Genomic DNA, 22,717 nt, shown 5'->3' with positions numbered 1-22,717 from the left:
ACCATTTTTTCTGTCACTGTAGACACCCAATTCTATCCCTTGAGCTGCCTTTTCCTTTCTCTCACACTCAATTCTACAGGGTTTGGTGTATGAAAGCACTGCTTTTACGTACGAGTTTCATGTGGGATAGGTATGGTGGGCATCAATAATATTGCTTGCTTTTCAAGCCTTTTTCTCCATGTTTTTAACCCTTTTTTTCTCATCAGAATAGCCCTATATTATTGGATCTTTATACATCAACTTCTCAAAGAAAAATAAATAAAAGGGAGGGGGGAGAAAGTTGGAGAAGAAACCCTGTACTTTTTTCAAGTGTCATGTATAATTTGCTAAATTTACAATTGATAAACGGCTGAATTCACAATTTGCTCATTCTTTTTGTCGATTAGTGCATGTCTAAAGAACGCACAATTTGCTCATTTGGGTTATGTGATAGGAGCCAAAATAAAGTACTTCACATGGCCCTAAATTATTAGTCCCTTACATCATTCGGTTCAAAACAAAGACCATCATCACTCATAATGGTTCTGGCACCACTCTCCTTTCCAACTCCATGCCAACTTTTCACACCAGATGGAGCTTTTTGATTACTTAAAACAAAGATGGTGAGGTTTTTGGTCTTGCTAATGTGTAAAGAGTTATCTGATGAGAAGAACCTAATGAATATGTGGAAAATTGAACCTAAAGTTGCATGTCCTTTTGGTCAAGTACTCCATGGCACTGTCATTATCAGTTTGGTGCTTCTAGTACTAGACCTTCTCATGCAACTTTCCAAATAAAGTTGGCCATAGATAATATTGGTTTTGAAGAGCTGTGATGCTAAACTCACAGGAATAATGCATTATACAAAGAAGGGAGGTTATTGCTCATGCACTGTTCACGCGACTAGTGGTTTTAGATGGTTAACAACAACTTTACTTTTTCAGATGGACTAAGAAGATATATATAAAAAAAAAAAAAAGGGAAATAAAGAATATCACTACCAGCTTGAAAGTATGCATGAGCTAAGATACATATGACTAATGACCTAATCTTAGTATCTCATCAACCGCTGAGAGAATTTCCTGGATATTGCAGCTGGGGGACAAAAACAAAACAAGGAAAAGAAACAGAAAAACAGCTCTGCTCACTTGGTTCTCAGACTAGCTAGGTCATGTTCTAGTGTGCCATCCCTTTATTATCAAGAACTCGAGATGATCAAAAGGAATTCAGTTGTATGCATCCGACAAAAAAAACAAGGAAGTTGCATTTCAAAAAGAAGAAAAATGATGATTAATCCGCACACAGGTTACAATTGTAGGTAAGTCTGATTAGGGTGGCCATGATGGCCATCACACCTCTGTAAACCAATCAGCAATTGCTTCTACAAAAGGCCAGGGGCCATGGAGGGGGAGAAGAAGATCAAGGAAGAAAAGGTTTCAAATGCCAATCACTTTGCACGCTTACATATGTATACTTAATTTGTAAAAGCCTTTTAAAAAGCAGGAAGGGAATCTGCTGATCATCAAGCCTTGTGTGGGGGACACTGGTAGCACTTGGTGAATAGACCAAAGGTATCAACTTGTCGAATGAAATTGAGTATGCTTGCCCATCCTCCAAACCCAAAACCTACAATCAATACCCACACCACCACAAAGATGTTCATGGTGTACAATCCTGCCCAACTTCCTATGAATGATGGTGGTCTCTCCACTGCATTCTGTCAAGAACAATAAGAAAACAAATTAGGTTTGTCTGTCTTAAAAATCTTCATATAAATGATAAATAAAGGTTTTCCTAAGAAAAATGAAAACTTGTTTTAGCCAAAAGCAAACCTCTCTGGCAGATGCAGAAGCAAAGGTCACCATGTGTGCTAGGGCAGGAATTATGTAAACGGTGAAGCTGACCAGAAGAGATCCAACAGTTGAGTTGATGGGGCCAAAGAAAGGAAAAATAACTGCGAGGAACCATATGGGGATCACCACAGGGAGTCTGGCTATAGCTCTCTTGAACATGCTCTTTGTATCATGCATTCTAATGAATTTCTCCCACACAAAGTACAGTGGGGTGCAAGCAAACCCAAATGTTATGAACTGCAAGGAAAGCCAAAATTCTTAGGTTCAAAGTGAATTAATGATTCCATTAATACTTAAGCCTATATAACTGTAATATTTATAACCTGGTGAATAAGCATAAGAATGACAGCAGTGTCTCTAAATCCAGTCCTTGGGAGCAAAGAGAGAGCATTGGCATGGTTGAGAAGCAAGTCCCCGAAAGCCCAGTAGACAGCAGAAGCTGATGGTAAAGTTAAAGTGAGCACATATAGTGTTGCTATCAAGTATATTAGCTTGAATTTCTGAGGCTTCCACATTGCATGCATAATCTCCCTGCAATGTAAATTCAATTCCCCCGTTAACAAAAAAATTTCACATTCACGAGTGCCTGTGCAATTAATCATAGACTTGAGTGCTTGTCCATGCTCAATATGGACAACATACAACTCAGCATACTCCACGTGCTTCGTACCAGCTTCTCAATAAAAAGTGTTCCCTCTGAAGGTGAATAGTTTCCAATGAACATTGGCTGTCATGCATACGTGTATGGTTGTATACACATGCTGGCACATTGTACATGTGCGTGTGAGTCTCACAGAAAAATTATATTTGCAAGTTAGTGTAGAAGATGCACCCTCTGCACTACTGACATATAATTACATTTCTCAAATCAAATACCATAGTATTTGGTAGCTACTATATAAGCGTGTGGAGGGGTGTCCTCTACACCTACTTACAAATAGAATGACCCTAGAAATATTAGTAAATCCTCACACTGTGACAGCATGCCCACCAAAGGTGTAGAGAATGTTGGTGGCCCCGGTGAAGTAGAGAACCATTTGGGCTGGTCCTGAGTGCTTCACTCCCTCTACCTACAGGAGCAGATATAGGATAGCAAAAGATGTAAGAAAAATAGATCCTGAGAAAGAAATTGTGCATGTATTCACTTTTTTTAATTTTATTGATCTAAATTCATATATTACAGTCTGATTTTTACCTGCCCGTGGACAAGGGAAGCAATGGTGAGATACCATGCAGTGAAAGTGGTCATTATAAGGCCCAAGAAAGACCAAACTCTGTAATTATGGAATGATGGAATGAAGACAGTTGTTGCACAACATGCGCCAAAGATATAAGTCCAAGTTCTCTTGTCAAGATTGTCGTTTATGTAGTATATATTACTGCAGTAATAATGTTGATTGAAAATACGAGTCAGTCAACATATATATAATAATTCTTTCATTAAAATGAAAATTATTGTTGTTATATATATATGGCAATGAAAAATTCTCTATTTAATTACCTTGCACATGCGATCAATTGAATTACAGACCCAAATAGAAGAAAAGTGCAGTTGAAAAAGAGGCCTACATTCCTCCAGTGTTTCCCCAACAACCCATCAAGAACTTCAAACCACTGCCCACAATCAAAGTAAGAATCTTGGAAACAGAAAAGAGAAATTTGGTTTGTAGCCAAAAAAAAGAAAAAAAAAAAAAGAAAGAACAGATGGTGATAAACTTGCATCTCTTCTGCACCGTTTCTCATAGGTAATATTTGTACCAAATCTAGCTAGCTGCATAATAATTAATGGGAGAGAGATGTAATTGCCTGAATAACATGATTCCTGAAGTCAACTTTTTCTCTCTCTTTTCTAGTTCTGTACTCAACATAAAGTACACTGATAAGGTACGCAGTCCAGCTTCCCATCAACCCATAAAAGAGCTGAAAAATGATTCCTGATGCCATTCCCAGTTGTGAAAATGAGTAGGGAAGTGTAAGAAGCACTTGTGCAACCTGCATTCCATAACACAAAAAATACATAAGTAACCCACTGAACAATGAAGTTTCCATAACAATCTGAGTCCAAAAACAATGAAATCTTATATCTTGATCATGAACAAGTGCATGCCTGGTTAGAAGCACAACTAAACCAAGCATCATAGACCGAGCCACCATGCCAAAACAGCTTTGATAATTTGCTCTTACCCAACTTGGGATCTCCTTCCTCCCGCTCCATTTCAACATAGTTTCCAACTATAACAGTCTCAACCTTCTCAGAAGCCATTGTTATAGCCTCTGTGATATAGGAGAAGAAAAGGACTAATTCAGCTTATCCTATAAATAGATGGGGAAAGTGCTGTTCACTCTTTGCTACTACTTCTTATGCTGCTAAATCTCTTTCCCTTCTACAACTTTTACAACCAATAATGGAATCACCCAACTGCGAACCTAACTGGGTCACCCCCTAAGGACTGTGATTGCAAATTTAGTACATGTATCATGTGGCTCTACCCCTATAGCTTCATTTGCAGGTGAAACAGATATGTCCCCAACAGGTGACATGTATACTCGATAATACATTTTCGTTTTCTTTTCTAGAATAGTAGAATTAAAGATGCTAATTTCCATCTGTAGGCTTGAATGGGCCTGGACCAACATGCACTGCACGAGCGGGATGGCTCACCATGGGCTTTTTCTAATGAGAAAGAACCCATGTAAAACTGAGTGAACATGAATGGATATAAGGAAAAGTAAGGAAAAGAGAAGCTTTTCATAGTCAGACAGAGAACAGAAAAAAGAAGGTTCATTTCTGTGGTAGGGGACTCTTAATCCAGAGTGAAGAAGATGGACAAAATCATTACTTTGAGGTGAGCTTGGTGCTGAGCATGATCAGTGACACACGTGTGCCAACTGGCTTCACAAAAAAGATGTAATAATAATCCTTTCCTCCGTTCAAAGAAAGCTATATGGCAACAGATTTGGCATCCTTTAATCATGATCCTAAGTGCCTCCTGAAGTCACATTTCAGTGGCAAGTTTTGAGATTGGACCAACGTGTCTAAATTCAGTTCAACTAAGGTATAATTAGAAAAACATAAATACAGTTAACCTCAAATTACCAACCTAATCATAATTATCCCGAAATTACCATTTTTCCTCTCCTTTAAGATAGTGTCATGTCATCTTTTTCATTTATCTTTTTTGTTTTACACATCTATGTAAGGACTATTTAGTGAGTGCAAAATAAAGTATATATTATGATGAATTTGGTGCATTATACAAATAGTTATGTTTTCTTTAAGTTTTTGTTTAGCCTTTTGGAATAATTTTCATGAAATATAAATTTGGGTAGTATGTCTTGTTAGATAGCCAATAAGTGATTTGACTGCTTCCTCATTATGGCTGTCTCAATGCTGATTGAATTGAAGTTTAAAAAAAGAAATTCAAATGAAATTAATCATTTTTTGGACTATAAAAGAAGTCATTTTCTTTGTATCTTTTTATGAATATGTTTGGCCATGATGAAAGAAAGAGGGAGATTTTTTCTTTTTTTTTTGATAGAGGGCAGTGGGGAGTTTTGAACTAAGGTTTTCTATTTGGAGAACTGTGTTATATGTCATCAAGCTATCAAACTCTTGGTAAAAGGGGGGATGATGAGTAGCAAAACTCATAATGTTACAGTGTATAAGACTTGCGCACCCTCTTTAAAAACCATTAAAAATAGATTTTTTCATGTGAGTTTCAAATGTATTTACTTTTTATAAAGTGAGTATGCAAGACTTACACTCTCTAAAACTTTACGAATCATTTTTCTTAAATTAGTAACTTTCCCTTCATAAACTATGATCCTAAAACTAGACTACTCTACTTATTGAATTTCATAATTGGTTAAAAAGGTTCTCTAATTAGATTTATGCTTTTAATGTATCAAAATGTCTTGTATATATCGCATGCCACGATCCATAAAAGTGACCCCATATCTATAACTTTTATCTGAGTTATTGCTTTCTAAAAGATTGTAGATAGTTACAATAGATACAATGTCATGATATCTCAAGATCTAAAAATGCTATAAAGCATCGATAAGTCAGTCTTTCTATGCATGCAGCCTGATTTTGGTAGTGATGATAATGGATAACCCAATCGTTACATGTCCAAATCAGTAGGTCCTAACCAACCTTGCATGTGCAAGTATAGACATAAAAGAAAATTAATGTACACGATACTAGCAATGGGGGACCAAGAAGCCATTGAAATCCCCACTTTGACCATATATACTTGTTAGACATCAATCATTTTTCTCTAGTTCCTAATGATCATTTGATCATTCGGCATGTTTCGATGGGACATAGAGTTATTTTCATTACAACAACCCTATTTTTTATGTCAAATTTTATCATTTTCAATCACAATTATTCTATATCACATTTTAAATAGTTTTATATGTCAATCATTTTGATAAAAATTCATTTAAAATGATTTATATGATCAAGTATTAATGAAAATGATCGAATCTACTATTAAAACATTCTCTCCTCTCTTAAGACACAACAAGCTGAGCATGAAATTTGAGATGGAATTACCCTTTGTTTTGAGCTAGGGTGGACGGTATAGGATGAACAAATGAAAAAGATCCAAGGTTTAGAAAATGCAACAAGGCTTAAAATTAAGGGCTTGGCCTAATAAAATATGCCTTTAGAAAAATGGGCTGGGCCCAAATAGCCTTTACATTTGGGTTGGCAATGGACGGGTATGCCGAATTTCATTCATAAATCATAGGCCTTTTAAGCAGTAAAGCACACATTTTGGATTCTAAACCAGATACCAAGATTATGAGCCATGAAAGTCGTATATCATTGACCCAATGTTTGTATTTGGAATTCCTTTTAATCCTTGAATTGTATATGGAACGGATTTTTGTAAAACAGAGTTAATTCATCTAAGAGCACGGATGGTAAAATGTTGTTTACATGAACCATGTAATGAACAGTATAAATTTTAGCTTTTTTGTAAAAACCTCAAGTTCTTGCTCGGAAATATTTTAGAAAGACTTATTTATCTCTTCTGTACGGGCCCAATTAACTATACCGAGTGAGAGAAAAACTGCAGGTACACTATACACTCGCTACCATGAGATCGTACCGCTCAATGGGATTAATATGGTAACCGTCGCCAAACAAGAATATATACTCCTAAAGAATCAGCAAGATATTTGATATGTTTATCTTCAATATTTTAATCCTCTCCTTATTAAAACATCCAAGATTCGAGGAAGGGATTGAACTATCCTTAACAGCAATAATCTACCCCTATATAAAGGACTAACTTCAGAAATCCAAAGTAATTTTTCTAATCCATCATTGTAAGGCAATACATATAGATTTTTAACTTTAATATCGAAGGTGCACCAGGCACACACTTGGCCACCATATTGTCTTGTTACGGGTTAATGGTCAAGATCGAATTAAACACGTCCAAAACACATTTCATTTTCTTTCATTTGAAGGGGAAGTTATAAAAATATTGTCCCTATGATTAAACCTGTGCATAATGACTTAACTTTTTTTGTAGAACAAGTATATATATGTTCCTTTGCATGGAGAGTCACAACTTATATGATGTAGGGTTATATCCAAAGTGAAATTAAATGTATAAAGAAAACACCGTACTGGATGTCAGAATTCATAGCTGACCCATATCCTCCAAATCCCAAATTAAAAATCTTCCTCAGAAACGAAGTTGTAGGCGCATATATAGGTTTAGAGTTAGACGAACTAGCTAGTCCAAGTGCATTCATCCATCCATATGCATATAATAAAGTTGATCTGTTTATTGTGATCTATCCCTTAGTGACTATATATCACCTTTGGCGCCGCTTTGCACTCCTCTTAATTAGGTTTGCCTCGGCTTTTAGAGCTAGTCGATAGGCCGGCCAATTTCCACATGAATCGATTCAAATAACCAGGGCTAGCCATCAAAGGGCCTCACTAAAAGATAGAGAAATAGAGAGGAAGAAGTGACAAAAAGGAAATAACGAGAACAATAGTGTCAAGAGGAAAGTAAGGAAGAGACGTAAAGGAAAAGAAAAAAATTGAAAAAGGAAAAGTGGCCAGACACACACACAAGAGAAAAGACTGTCATCCCTCATCACTCTTTAGGACAAGGATAAAAGAGAAATCGGACTAGACGTGAAAGGGGGCTTCTTCGACTGGGAGTTCGACTTCTTCTTCAACAATTTCTAGCTTCAACCTCACGACGTGAACTCTAGTAATAATATCTCATCTAACAAATAGATCTTCAGTTCTCATTATACAGTGAGAAGTTAGAGACTGTTAAAAATTATAAAATATATATATATTATAGTGGATTTGTCCTCTAAACGACTCGTAGACATAGGCCTATTATGAACCACATAAACATGTGTATCTCATTCTCTATTTATTTTTCCTACATTTATTTCCATTCATTACCATAGATTTACACACAGTAGCTGTACAGCCACACCGGATCATTGTTAGGGGCTCCAGACCATAACAATTGAAACCCAAATCGTCATAGTAGATTGAGAATGACACATTCTCTCATTCTGGCCTATTGTGTGATTTTTTCAGTATTAACAAGATTATTTTTGCTTGAATGAATTTATATTCAAGTTAATTAAGCGGTGAAACATGAACTCAATATGTGTATGTATGCTTGCCACCAGGAGGCGCGCAGATCATCTAGAATTAATTAATATACGTACAAAGGTGAAATGATGAGGTAGCAAAGAAAGGAACCCGAATAAACTTGCATTCAAGGATCAGGAAAAGAATCTAACAGTCTTTTGGCAGTAGAGTTTTCTCCGGTGGACAAAAGTGCATGCTTTTGATCCACTAGAATCCCTCACTCCGCACGTATTCTTCTCATCAACTGATCTACCACCTTTATATAAAGTGCTGCATTTCTACCTCTCTTGTTGTGTACCTAATTTAACTAAACCCACAGACAACGTACTAACTAAAAAGAGAGGCCAGAAGAAATGGCATTTCATACTCATGTGCTTTTACCAGTTCTCTGGGTTCTAGTTATCATGATTTCATCAGGTATCTACTACCTTTGTCTATCTTTGTCTTCTCCTTTATTTGCTCTTAATTTTATTTATCTATTGCTTTTTACATATCAACATTCTCTCAGTTTCTTTCCCAAGTTTGAAAGTCTCTAATAATAGTGAGATGTCGTGACCATGCGAAGTAATCTTACAATATTATTTATTGAACAGGTAATTTTATTCGGAAAATCTATACAAACAAAAATAAATACTTTAAAATCTATTTTCACTACAAAATAAACGGGTTTTTGTGATCAAAAAAACTATTTATAACTAAAACGTACTCGTCAAAAATAGTCATTTTGGTTACAAAAACTCGTTTCTCTTGTAGTAAATTTATGAGTCTATTTTCCTACTACCAAAGCCCCTAAATTTGGACCAATTGATATATGGGATATTTTTTTTTCGAGAGATGTTACTCATTATCTCACATCATGCACTTAATATATTTTAAATTTTTTATTTTCTTTTTTATTTTCTTTTATTCTCACTAAATTAATTGAGTTGATTCACTTATCATCCATATATCACATACTTGTTATGGAAAAAAAAGAGAAAAAATTAAAAAATACATGGTATATATGTGAGATTATATTGCCAAATAGAGTTATTTTTCTTACTTCAAGTCAATTCTTGAATCTTACGTGCATAAAGATTAAAGGGGCAGTTTTTGCACTGTTTTATTATCGTAGGAATAGAAATGATCTAATTTTCCTTGGATGACCAGGAGCCAAAGTGTCCGAGTCCGCAAGAATCTTCACCATTATAAACAACTGCAAGGAGACAATCTGGCCGGGAGTTACGCCAGGGGCAAGTTTCAACGGAGGCGGTTTTGAGCTGAAACAAGGCCAGTCCGTAGTTTTCAAAGCTCCGGTAGGCTGGGTCGGCCGGATTTGGGGTCGGACGGGCTGCAACTTCGACAAGAACGGCAAGGGATCATGCCAGACCGGAGCCTGCGGTTCTTCCCTCAAGTGCACGGCCTCCGGAAAGCCCCCAGCTTCCCTAGCGGAATTCACCCTCGCAGCACTCGACTATTACGATGTCAGTCTCGTGGACGGCTTCAACTTGCCGGTAGTCATCACGCCCTTACACGGCAGTGGAAACTGCAGCATTGCCGGTTGTGACGGCGATTTGAGGACGGAATGCCCGTCGGAGCTGGCAGTGAAGGCCAATGGTAAGGTCGTGTCGTGCCGGAGCGCATGCGATGTGTTCAACACGGACGAGTACTGTTGCAGAGGGGTTTTTGGGAACCCAGTGACTTGTCAACCGACGTATTATTCGAAGAAGTTCAAGGCAGTCTGCCCTACTGCTTATAGCTATGCATATGACGATCCCACCAGCATATTTACGTGCTCTGGGACGGACTATGTCGTCGCTTTCTGCTCATCCAGGTAATATTTATATTTCACATGATATTATAATATTTATAATCTTGAATTGAGTGAGCCTCTCAATTCATCTTATCTCATTTTATTTAATTATTAAAATTTTTTAAAATTAATATATAAAATATAATAAATAATTTAATTTTTTTAAATTTTAAAATAAAAATAATATTCTAACAATAAGATCTGTATCACATGAGTGACTGATTTATAGCAAAACTCCACTCACATAACATTATTAGTGTGGTACACACAATAACAGTTATGGTTTAATTTTTCAATTTCGATTTTCTATGACAAGCATGCATGCCTACCACATCAATAGTATTAAGGCTTCATTTGAGAAATGAGATGAAATGAGAAATATGTAAATAATAATAAAATAGTTTGTGAATAATAGTATAAAATAGTTTGAGTTGAGATAATTTATTGAGTTTTGAAAAATAAGAGAGAAAAAGTTAAATTAAAATATTGTAAAATTAAAATATTATTATAATATAATTTTTTAATATTATTTTTATTTTAAAATTTGAAAAAGTTGAATTGTTTTTGTATTTGTTTAAAAGTTTAGAAAAGTTGTATTAAGTTTTACGTTTAAATAATGATTAGACAATAATTAAATGATTAAGTTGAAGATTTGAAATTGAAAAATATATATTTGTGTTTGAGTGATGTATTGTAGGCTTTTTGTTAATTTCATAAGATATATTATATAGTTGCACCATTTTTTAGCAGAAAAAGCTTAATTTTTTTTTTATATATATTTGGGGAGACGGGTTTTGAAATCCATATATTCATTTTGGAGGCTAGAAATAATGTCAATCAGGCTACAGGTTTTGGGAGAGATACTTAATTATAAATGGTATGTGTATATATATATAGATATGAAGAATTTCTAAAGTAATTCCTTTTCTCTCTATGGGCTGGTACAATAACTTTTATAATCTTTTTCCAACTCAACTTTCATGCTTTGCTATCAATATTTACTGAACAAATTAATAATGAATCTGGAACCCTGATCAGGAATCAACCAGTGTGCACATATCATAACAACAGGCTGGTCTGCAACGAATCAAAAGGTTCCAAATCGTCGGATGAGAGATGGTGGTCTCTAATTCTTGCTTCCATGTTGGCTGTTAATTACTTATAATATTGGACTATTAGTTTTTTTTTTTTAAAAATATGTGTCATGTTTTCTTTAATTTCTTGGCCGTGTGTTAATTTGGGCTTACTTTATTATTAAAATATATATATATTTGCACTTTCCATATTATCGACACTTCATATTTAGGAAAAAAAACATTAAAATTAAAGTTTTGAAACTTCTTTAGAAACTGGGTCCAGTCATGTCATCGGTGTGCAGGTTTTGTCTTCTACTCTGACTTGTAAGTAGAAAGATTATGCTATAAACTCTGTAAAGATGGTACAAGTTTTTTAATGCTTAGTCTATCAAAAAAACTAGATTGTATCCAGTTATCTTAATAAAAAAAATGCTTTATTTATAAAAAAAAATTACCTAAAAATAAATCTATAAATTTTAAACTTACTTTTATTTTAAAAATAATTTTAACAAATCACATAAAATTATATTATTTTATAAATTTATTTTTATTGAATCTCTTTTACGTAAAAAGGCCAAAGTTAAATGTTAGTTAGGATAGACTTTGAGCAATTTCATGCGCTAATGTAAGAGCATTGCCAAGTCCATAATTTAGTTAGAATGTGGACTAATCTATCTAAAATAGATTTTTAGATAGATTAGTTTACATTGGACTAGCTATCTTGAAGTCTAAATAATAATAAAATATTATTTATTTTAATAATATAATTTTTTTTATATTTTACAAATACACTTAATATATTAATTAATAACTTTATTAAATAAATTATTATTTAACTATTTATTTTACCCAACTTTTATATTTAGAATTGTGGTTGAAGCCAACAAACATGCCAACAACTTGGATTTCTAATTCTATTTTATAATTTAGATTTGGAGTTCATGTGATTGTCAATTCAATATTCAACTTGAAGCAAAGTTTATTAATTTATTTTCTTTGTAGTTCATGGAATATCCAAGCTGAATTTTCGATATTTTTTCTTGTTCAAATTCAAGGTTATTCTAAGTGACATTTCCACAATAACCTCTATGAACCTACAATGTTAGAATATTGTTGATGGAAATGTTATAACCTGACATCTCAAAAATTAATCAAATAGTTAGAAAGAGATACTATGTTGCTTGGAATAATACTAACATCCATAATACTCTTTCTCATATTTCCAATATAGTCCATAAATATACAAACAACAGTCCACAAAAAATGCCACTACTATCAACAAAATAATCTTCAAGGACTTCATTTATAAATTAGACACCTCCATAAGGTGTCGAAGGAAAAGTAGATGTCCACCCGATTTCCTTCCGATATTCCTCAAAAATTTTCCGTTGAATGTAGCCAAAATATTCTGCTTGCATGGCATTTAGGGTACTTAAATCTAGTAACATCATTTTCGCTTCATAATTTTTTTTTTTTTAAGTTCAAATATTGCTGATCTCTCTAGGTCTGCCTTCAGGGTTGCATTCCTACGCTCTTCTATGGTAGTCGCTCGATCCTCGGTCATTTTGGCCAAAGCAGTCTTGATCTCACCATCGTTGCCTTCCATGGACTTCCGTTTCCTCTCCCTTTCTTTCTCAGCCTTTTTGCCTGGAGGTCTCTCAGCAAGAACCTCTATGTCCTCCTCAGCTTGGTCAACATCAACAATATTAGTCACCTTTTCAGGTGACTTTCTCTTCTTACCAACGGTTGAGATGTGTTGCTGCCATTTTGGTTGGTGGCTCAGAAGATACCAACAGTGCTCCATTGTGAAATTACTTCCAACAATCTCTTTGTACAATACCTTTGCTTTCTCAATCTACAAAAATTAATTAATTTCTATTAGTTCATAAGTAAGTCCACAAAATAATTAAATGGAAAAAGGTTTTAGGGTACATACCTTATCTTGCTCCGTTGCACCACTTGGGTGCAATGACTCTACCTGTGCTATATATGCACAAAATTTATTGGTCCATTTTTGAATCGTGAACCACCGATTCATCAAAGACCCTTCAGAACGATTGGCAATGTTCGATTTTTTATATTCATGATAAAATATTGTAATTCTTTCCCACATTTGAGTGGACTTTTGATCAGTACCCCTAATTGCATCAATGCTAATATTGAGCCAAGTTGAGACGAGGAGGTTTTCCTCTTCAACGGTGAAAAATGCACCTCGTTGAACTTTTTTTGAAAAATGCCTCTTTTCACCGTCATTTGGAGTTGCTTGGACAACAACATTATCATGTTGCGTTGGGGTCCTATCACAAGCGTCGGCGTGAATGGTGGAGCAAACCGATACCTTCCAATCGATTAGCAAGTTGCTGTTCGGTCAAGTGATTTGATAATGGCTGGGCAAAATAGGGCACGAAAATGTTGCTCAGTAAATCGGAGAAGAGGGAGGAAGAGAGAGGAAGAGAAACTTACCATCGACAGCTCGGAGACGACGACGTCTGCTGGAGAAGGCAACCCTTGCAGATGATTCGAGGGAGTTGGACGAGGAAGGCCGAATGGGGGGAGAGCTTCGTTCGGGAGAAGCTGCAGAGGAGAAATTGTGATTTTGGGGGAAAACGGTAAACCGAGGGAAATGAGAGAAAACCAGTACAAGAAAAATGATTAAACAATTGGATAGACTCGGTACAGTAGCTCTTCATTGTTGGCGAGGACCCAACAATTACTGTAGCCTTTATGTCAAACCTTCTGTTTTTGACCAGGCCATTGCAGGTGATAAACGTCTCTCATGCTGGCTATTTTAAACTTGCATATGGCAATGGCGAGGCCATTGCCAATGCTCTAATAGACTCATATTGTTCTGCCTCCCACAAAAGCAACTTGCTGTAGTGAAAGAAAAAGGAAAAGAAAAAAGAGGCTGAAAATCTATTAGGCCCGGTGCTATATCTACAAAGAAATTTTATAAAAATAAACTAAAAAATGATAAGGTTTTATATGGTATATTAAATCTATTTTATAATAAAACTAACTTTACGATTTATTACATAAAAATATGTCAATTTGTAATTTTACTCTTGTGAAATCTCTTTATAGGTAAAGTATTTCTCTCCTTGAAACTTTTTTGGATAAATATATGTATATTTGGGATATAAATGTCAGTACAAGTAAAATAATTTTTTGCATCTCCTAAAACCGTTACAAAAAGCATGATCAGTGTCGCAATTGAAGTCAATTACGAATCAACGCAACATGGTCGGTAATACTAAATACTTTTCACGTTGAAATGAAATATCATCTTAAAAATATGCACATTTGCTGTAAAATTGGTTGATGCCAATGGAGAATAGGAGCGATGCAAAAGACATTCCCAACTATAAGCAAAGCACTATTTGCACCGATTTATAAAGCCATAAATAATCTCAGATGTCGTCAAAAAAAAAATCAAACATGGTTAATTATTGCCGATATAATTTTTCCCGACAATTTTTCTCTCCAGAAAATGTCATTTATAATACGAATTTTGTTTGCGAATAATTTTATGCGACGATTATATCATCACAAAAAATATATTCCGTCGTAAAGCTTACACAAATTTATTTTGGTTGCAAATACATCTTTGCATCGATTACGCTTAACGATAATAAAAATTTGTGACAAAAATAAAATTTATTTCCAACGAACATATATTGCCAGAATTAGTATGCTACAAAATAAAATAAAAAATAGTATTGAAAAAATACATTAAAATAGTATGCATCTTACATTAAATTACAATCTATAAAGCAATATATTACACAAAGTATATTTGCGCTATATTCTAAGCAAAATGATCTAGTTTATCATTAATTAATCACTAAGGCATACAAAAATCCAGCCCATAACAAGGTAAGTTTACATTGGGCTTTGCTTTAGTGGCAAAACTTCATGTTGATTGGTGAAGCTACTTCGATGTTCTCCATCTGTGCAAAATTCTGCCAAAAACATCATTGAATATAATTTCTGCATCCATCTTATCCATCTCGACAGACATGAAACCCTGTCCATCACAGAAGAACTTCAAACCACCTCTATTCAATCCTTTAATGTCTCCTCTCCATGCCTTCGACCCAGATCCACTACACTAGTTAGAAACTGCAAAGGGCGACAAGAAGTTTCAGCATTAGTGAAATACAAAGTTCCTGCAATTTTAGACAAGGGTGTGAATTCAGATGGTGTTTACCTGTCTGTGTCACTTACATGCTCAAGACAATGGTCATGCCCATTCATGTAAAAACCAACATTGTTAGCCTCTTTTTTTTTTTTTTTTTTTTTTTCAAATGACATTTACCAGAATTTAGTCTGAAGGGTGGTTTCTAACACTTATTAACCTGAAGCATTGGGAGAAGCCACCTTGAAAAATCCTTTGTATAACCACTTTTGATGTCCAACACTTTTGATGGCACGGTGACCAACAACAATCTTCCATTTTGCTCATGTTGACTCTTTCAAGGCCAATTCAACATCCTATTACAAAGGTTTGTGAGCAATATAATTAAATTATTTTCTTCTTTTATACTTCATTCTGGATGGTATTCTGATTGTTATACCATTTAATTGTGTCTATAACTCACTTTAAGATATAATATATCAACCTCCCTTCTCGTTCAATGACCATATTGTGAATGTAACATACCCAATGTTTCAAGCTCCTTGCATATTGTTCTTAGACAAAGTTGTCCATGTGTCAGTAAAAAATTCATTCGTTGATTCATTTCTGGCCTTACATTCTCTCATTACTTTTCTCTTTTCACCTCTTAGCTTTTATTATCTATAATCCATTCATGGTAAACTTCATGTCACCATGCTTAGATGCTAGCTAAAAGCGGTCAGAAAAATGTTACTACGATAATAATGATGATGACTCAAGTACTATTATTTCGATTGGTCATTTACAATTGATATTTCTTATGCCTTTTCTTGTCGAATTATAAAAAGAAAAATAAAAGGCTGAAATGCACCATATCATGTTGTTATATTCATACATCACCCAAAAGAGCTTTGAAATGTCATGTTAGGATTGTTGGGTGGGCACCCTAATTTGTATACTGTTTGCATTTAGATAGATGGTTGTCACAAGAAAATATTTGTTTTGTTCTGTAAACAATGTCTTCCTGAAACATGGTTCCGAACTACACCTCATCTCCGGTAGGGTCGGGTGGGCTTCGACTCCGTTGGAGTCAGAGGCAAAATTTTACTCATACTCCAACTCTAATTGGAGTCGGAGTTAGGATGTTGGAGGTGATTGCCAAAACACCAACAACAAAAAAATCAATCTAGCAATGAAGATGAGAGATCTAGCAGTGTTAGCAACCAAGCAATGACAGAAGCCCTAAAGAAATAAGGAATAAGACAAATGTGAAGTGGAGAGAAGTGGAGATTAAATCCTACGAAGTGAAGTGAAGACCAAACAAAATCATCCACAGAAGTAAAAACCAAACCAAATCAAGAAATTATATGCACAAATAACTGAAATCACCCACGAAAGCAAAAGCGAAACCAAATAAAATTGCAAAAATACCCCACATCAAGATACGCAAGAATGCCAATAAAAGAATCAAAAAAATTGGAGTTGTCTCCCAGTCCCAACTCTGCCACGTTCACCTCATGCCGTTGATTAGTCTCAGATTCTCATGGGGCTCTCTGCGAGCATCTTCACAAAACAAAAGCCCCACCTCTGAGTCCTCTTCCATGGAAATCATATTTCCAAATTTGCATCGGTGCTACCCGTTGGCTAGAGTATCTTCACTATGGTGCGAAGAAGAGAGGAAATGGGAAGAGGCGCTGGAAGGGGGAAGAGAGGAGAGGAAATGCCTTTGAAAAAGATGAATATATATACCTAAACTAGTGTCGTTTAAGGGTTTCTAAAAAAAATTTGCAAAACACGATATGGGGGGCATGAGGGACTCGAACGCAGGTTCTCTAAGAACCAAAACCGGGTCTCTACCATTAGGTCACTTGGTCATCTAACATTTACATTATAATATATAATATACAAGGTATAAAAGTCAGAGTTTGGAATTGCAGTTCGGAGCCAACAAGGCTTTCGGACTCCAACCAGGGGAGTCGGACTCCGATTTTCGAAAGCTCCAATAGAGAGCAGAGGGTCGTCAGAGTTCGAACAAAGTCAGAACATCATAAATTTTGTCTACCCCTACCTCGGGATAGGGTTGGAGCATATGAGATGTAATGAAAGTTGCATTATTGTCAAAGTAGAGAGTCTGGCCTATTCTCGCCGGCTAATTTGGATTCACATTCTTGAATGTTTGCATTTTCTTTATAGGAAGGAATTTTACTCTTTCTGCACATCATCCCAGTGTAACTGATACCATCACCATCTGTCAAACTTAATTGTTTATGCTGAATTCATGTGGAACTATAGATAGTGAAAAAATAAAAATAATACAAAATGACATAGATATCTACTATCTAGTTAAGTCGATAAGTTGGCTGGGTGTAATGAGTTGTAGGTCCACTTTGGGCATCATATCTATGACCGATCAGCTTATATTTAGGGGTGTGTGGGGCACTTACGACAAAGGCAATCAGATATTGTATCTAACAAACCGGCCATTGAATGGGGTCATGAATTTGAATCTCCCTCCGTTGTCCCCGTCACATTAATAAGTAACAAAACAGGGGAGTTGCAGACCCACCCATAACTCCTTGCATAATTCATTCAAGTCCCTCAATTAGTGCGGAAAATCCAAGACAAATACAACTTCTATGATAACATTTTTATGGTGTTGATGGGTGTCATTTCATTCGAAGCATGTGACATGGGTTGGCGATGGATAGTTAAAAAATGCAAAGTCTTTAAATCTTTTTTTTTTTTTTCATTAATAGTAATGAGTTGGGTAGGTAGAGTGAGTTATATGAGACCCATATAAAATAAATTTAAATGTATTTAGATGTTAAGATGAGTTTAATTTCATTTATGAAAAATTAAAAATGTTATAAGTTATATGTATAAAGATATGAAAAAATATATTTATTTTTTTTCTTTTCATGTACTCTGTCTCCCATAATAATTTCTCTATCTTTGTACTTTTTTTTCCAACAAATTATTAAATAATATAACATTTAAATGATGTAATGAGAAAATAAATAAGCTGATATATAATATATTGTAAAATTTAGTACATAAAATAAAAAAGTGAATTTTAATTATATATTTTAAAGAATAGGATAGTTAAACTATTGGATTATCAAATTGAAAAAAATTTCTCTTAGATTAGCAAAATATACTGTGAAAAACTTTTTATCGAATGCCAGCGCGATATAAAGTTAACCAAAACATTAGTAATCCAAACATTCAATGTTAATAAAAAAATTCTAAATTAATATAAGAAATTGGTATGACCCATTGCTAAGTTGAATGTATAATTTTCACATCTATCTTTTCTATTTTTATTATTTACTTTTGTTTAAGTAAAATAAAAAATAAAAAAATAGTTTCTTAAACGTTTTGTCTATAGAATAAAAGTCTTCTCTTCTTATGGAGAATGGGTTTTGAAAGCTCTCTTTATTAGAGGTGTAACCGATCTGGTCTAGTCTAATTTTGAACAAAATTTAAAACCGAACCGGTATGTAACGGTTTTGTATTTTTCAAAACTGATTACACACAAGTTTTCTTCCTAAACCAATACTCCAGTTTCACCCGTTTCCAGTTAGGTTTTTCAGTTTTAATGTACTATATTATATATTATATAATATAGTATATTATAATATATAATAATATAGTGATAATATATTGTAATATATTATAATATATATTATAATTGTATTATAGACTATAGTGATATATTATAATATATAATATAGTGATATATTATAATATATAATATAATGATATATTATAATATATAGTGATATAATATTAGTATAACTATTAATACAATAAACAAAATGATATAAGATTTTAAAATTTAATATTATATTAATTAGTAATTTATCATATAATACAAAACTATTTTATATATAATTATATATAAAAATTATATTCAATAAAAAAAATAATATATATATATAAACTGGTCCGGTCCAGTCCGGTTTTAAAAAAAGAAAAATCAGAACCGAATCGGTTTTGACCTGTTTTAAGAAAAATAGAACTGGTATCAAATCGAATCAAACTTCGAACCAGACCGATCCCACCAGTTTGGTCCAATTTATTGATTCACTGTTTTTTTTTTCCACCCTTACTTTTCACCTCTTAGGGATGGGGGATGGAATCTTTGCTTTAAACATAGTGTTGTCTTTCAGACAATTTATCTGTAAAGAGTTATAGAAATTAAGACCATATCAGTCACAAAGTAATTTGTGTATTAGGGATGCCTCAATTGTGAGTAGTTGGCTTGTAATTGTATCAAGTCAAAGCTGTAACTTCACTTTTATGAATGAATGGAGTCTACTTTTCAAAAAAAAAAAAAGGATTGGTATAAGCCATTGCCAATTCCAAGAAATTAAAATATAGAATTTATATTAAAATGAAATGATATTTACAGTTACAAAATGTGTAAGCGACATTTAAGTTTTTTTAAGTGAATAAATATAAGTTATACATGAAAAAATTAATTTTTTATTCTAAATTTTATTTTATTTTTTTAAATGAATATTCTTTGCTTGCACCATCTATAATTGCATCAAGCATTTCCCTAAAAAAATATTTATAAAAATATTATAACTAATCGAATAGAATAAAAGGATATGTTCTCGAAAGCGAAAATACACAAGGCTTAAGAATGTGTGCCACTACTCGCAATTCTTTATTTATAATAATAATAATAATAAATAATAATAAATAAATAAAAAGCCACCAACATGAAAGGGTAAAGCCCAAGCCTTGAGATAGTGGGTGCCAGATCCAAAGAAGAAGACAAAATAAAATAAAAAATAAGTAAATATTAGTATCATTTTACACAGACGCCCTTAATAGTCAAAGAGAACATTCTGTAAAGCAAAGTTTGCTTCTGTAAACGAGAAAAGCGGATGAGCCAGCCGCATGTCTCGGAGACTTCTCTCTCGGCTCTTTTTATGATACTGAATAATTCTCGACGTACTTCTACAAGGAAGTCGAATGGCGAGCATACTATACCCACTACTGTCACTGTCATCGCCTCCAACTCCAAAATCTCTCTCTCTCCCTCTGTGAATCTGAAAGTGTGACTGTCTCTGCGTGATTTATGTACTTTTAAATTAAATAAACATATATCTGCTAGCAGCAGAAGATACGGTCTGTCACAGAGTCCAAAACACCCTTTTCTTTTTCACTTTCTGGCAAAGTAGACCGACAAACTGTGCTACTCTCTATCTCTGACTCGCACTTTGAAGTTGAAGATTGCCATGAAACCCAAGATCCACCCTCCCAACGGCAATGGCTACTCCAGCGACAACTGCGGCGGAGGCGGTGGCTGTGGCAACACTTCCCCCAGTCCACCTCCCTCACCTCCCCGTTGATAAATGTTGAACTTAGAAGTGAAAAATGTATTATTATGAAATCAGAGTACACATGTGCTCTTTATATACAAGCCAGAATAGGCGGGAAAAATAAAATGAAAACTAACTTAACTTAGTTCACACCTAACTAACTAATCTGGAACTAACTAACTGAATGAAAGAATGAAAAAAGTAATACAACTAATACTTCTAATACCCCCCCTTCAAGCTGGAGGATGAATGTTAAGCATACCCAGCTTGGAAACTAAAGTAGAGAACAAGGGAAAACCAAGTGGTTTAGTGAAGCAATCAGCAAGCTGATTGTGAGAATTAACATGAAAAAGTTTGATGGAACCATCTTGAATCTTCTCACGGACAAAATGGCAATCGATCTCTATATGTTTTGTGCGTTCATGGAATACAGGGTTTGTGGCAATGTGGATTGTAGACTTGTTGTCACAATATAAAGCAGTGGTACTGGAAGGATCTACTTGTAGATCTTGTAGCAAGGACAGGAGCCAAACGATCTCAGAAACTGTATTAGCTAGTGCTCTATATTCAGCTTCAGCTGATGACCTTGAAACCACAGATTGTTTCTTCGATTTCCAAGAGATGAGAGAACTTCCAAGAAATATGCAAAAACCTGTGATGGATCTTCTGGTGTCTTGACACCCTGCCCAATCAGAATCAGCAAAGGCAGTGAGTTTGAAATCTGAATTGGAAGGAAAAAAAAGTCCTTGACCAGGTGAATCTTTGATATACTGAAGAACTCTTTGAGCAGCATGTAAATGGGGTTGTCGAGGAGAATCCATAAACTGACTCAATGTGTGAACTGCAAAAGTAAGGTCTGGTCTGGTAATAGTAAGGTAAAGTAACCTGCCAACCAAGCTTCTATAAGATTTGGGATCATCAAGAAGAGCACCATCAGTTCTGGACAGCTTTAGATGTTGTTCCATAGGTGTTTTAACTGGTTTGGAACCAAGAAAACCAGTATCGGATAGGAGATCTAAAGCATATTTTCTCTGGGATAAAGAAATGCCAGATGTATTTCTTGCTATTTCGAGCCCCAAAAAATACTTCAAAGGTCCAAGATCCTTAAGTTTAAACTTTTGGTCAAGAAAGGCTTTGAAGTTGTTAACAAAATCCATATCATTGCTGGCAATAAGAATGTCATCGACATAAACCAATAGAGCCATGAAACTAGAGCCCTGAGTTTTTGTAAAAAGGGAATAATCAGTCTTGGATTGTGTAAAACCAAGAGAAATGATTGTAGTGGAAAACTTATCAAACCACTGTCTGGAAGCTTGCTTTAATCCATACAAGGATTTATTCAATCGACAGACTCTTTTGTCATGCTTGTCACCAAAACCAGGAGGTAAATCCATATATACTTCTTCCAACAAATCTCCATGAAGAAAAGCGTTGTTTACATCTAACTGAATGAGATGCCAACCCTTAACTGCTGCTATGGAAAGCATACACTTAACTGTCACCATCTTAGCTACTGGACAGAATGTGTCAAAGTAGTCAACACCCTCTTGTTGTGTAAACCCTTTAGCAACTAAGCGAGCCTTATACCTCTCAAGTGTTCCATCAGACCTAAGCTTCACTTTATAGACCCATTTGCAGCCAATTGTACTCTTACCAGGGGGAAGATTAGTTAAAGTCCATGTTTTGTTATGTTCTAAGGCTGTAATTTCTTCAGCCATGGCAGTTCTCCAATGTGGAAGTTTAACAGCTTGATGAAAGAATTTAGGTTCAAAAAGAGTAGTGTTGAACTCAAGATTTCAAGTTTCATGTGATTATAAATCTACACATGGATTTTGATGATAACAAATGAATTCAAAGAATAAAGAAGTCTCAAGCTCAAGTTGTCTACACAATGGAGTCAAGCACATCAAGGAAACAAGCA

At 34.6% G+C, this 22,717-nt stretch overlaps 2 protein-coding genes across 2 annotated transcripts; one reads left to right on the top strand and one right to left on the bottom strand.

Moving 5' to 3' along the window:
* Nucleotides 1-1,225: 1,225 nt before the first annotated feature.
* Nucleotides 1,226-4,328, bottom strand: LOC122312378 (auxin transporter-like protein 3). Its single transcript, XM_043126959.1, has 8 exons — nt 3,940-4,328; nt 3,639-3,824; nt 3,334-3,446; nt 3,028-3,211; nt 2,805-2,902; nt 2,156-2,363; nt 1,812-2,069; nt 1,226-1,696 (listed from the first exon to the last, which is right to left on the bottom strand). The coding sequence occupies exons 1-8, from the start codon at nt 4,093-4,095 to the stop codon at nt 1,502-1,504; spliced, it is 1,398 nt and encodes a 465-aa protein (XP_042982893.1). The 5' UTR covers nt 4,096-4,328; the 3' UTR covers nt 1,226-1,501.
* Nucleotides 4,329-8,767: 4,439 nt separating this feature from the next.
* Nucleotides 8,768-11,461, top strand: LOC122313814 (pathogenesis-related thaumatin-like protein 3.5). The gene is made up of 3 exons (XM_043129065.1): nt 8,768-8,895; nt 9,628-10,291; nt 11,309-11,461. The coding sequence occupies exons 1-3, from the start codon at nt 8,832-8,834 to the stop codon at nt 11,433-11,435; spliced, it is 855 nt and encodes a 284-aa protein (XP_042984999.1). The 5' UTR covers nt 8,768-8,831; the 3' UTR covers nt 11,436-11,461.
* Nucleotides 11,462-22,717: the final 11,256 nt, after the last annotated feature.

The sequence above is a fragment of the Carya illinoinensis genome, chromosome 6 (genome assembly GCF_018687715.1).
Source record: "Carya illinoinensis cultivar Pawnee chromosome 6, C.illinoinensisPawnee_v1, whole genome shotgun sequence".
In the NCBI taxonomy this organism is placed as follows: domain Eukaryota; kingdom Viridiplantae; phylum Streptophyta; class Magnoliopsida; order Fagales; family Juglandaceae; genus Carya; species Carya illinoinensis.
The sequence above is the reverse complement of the archived record's forward strand: the minus strand, read 5'-3'. Positions and strand labels throughout refer to the sequence as shown.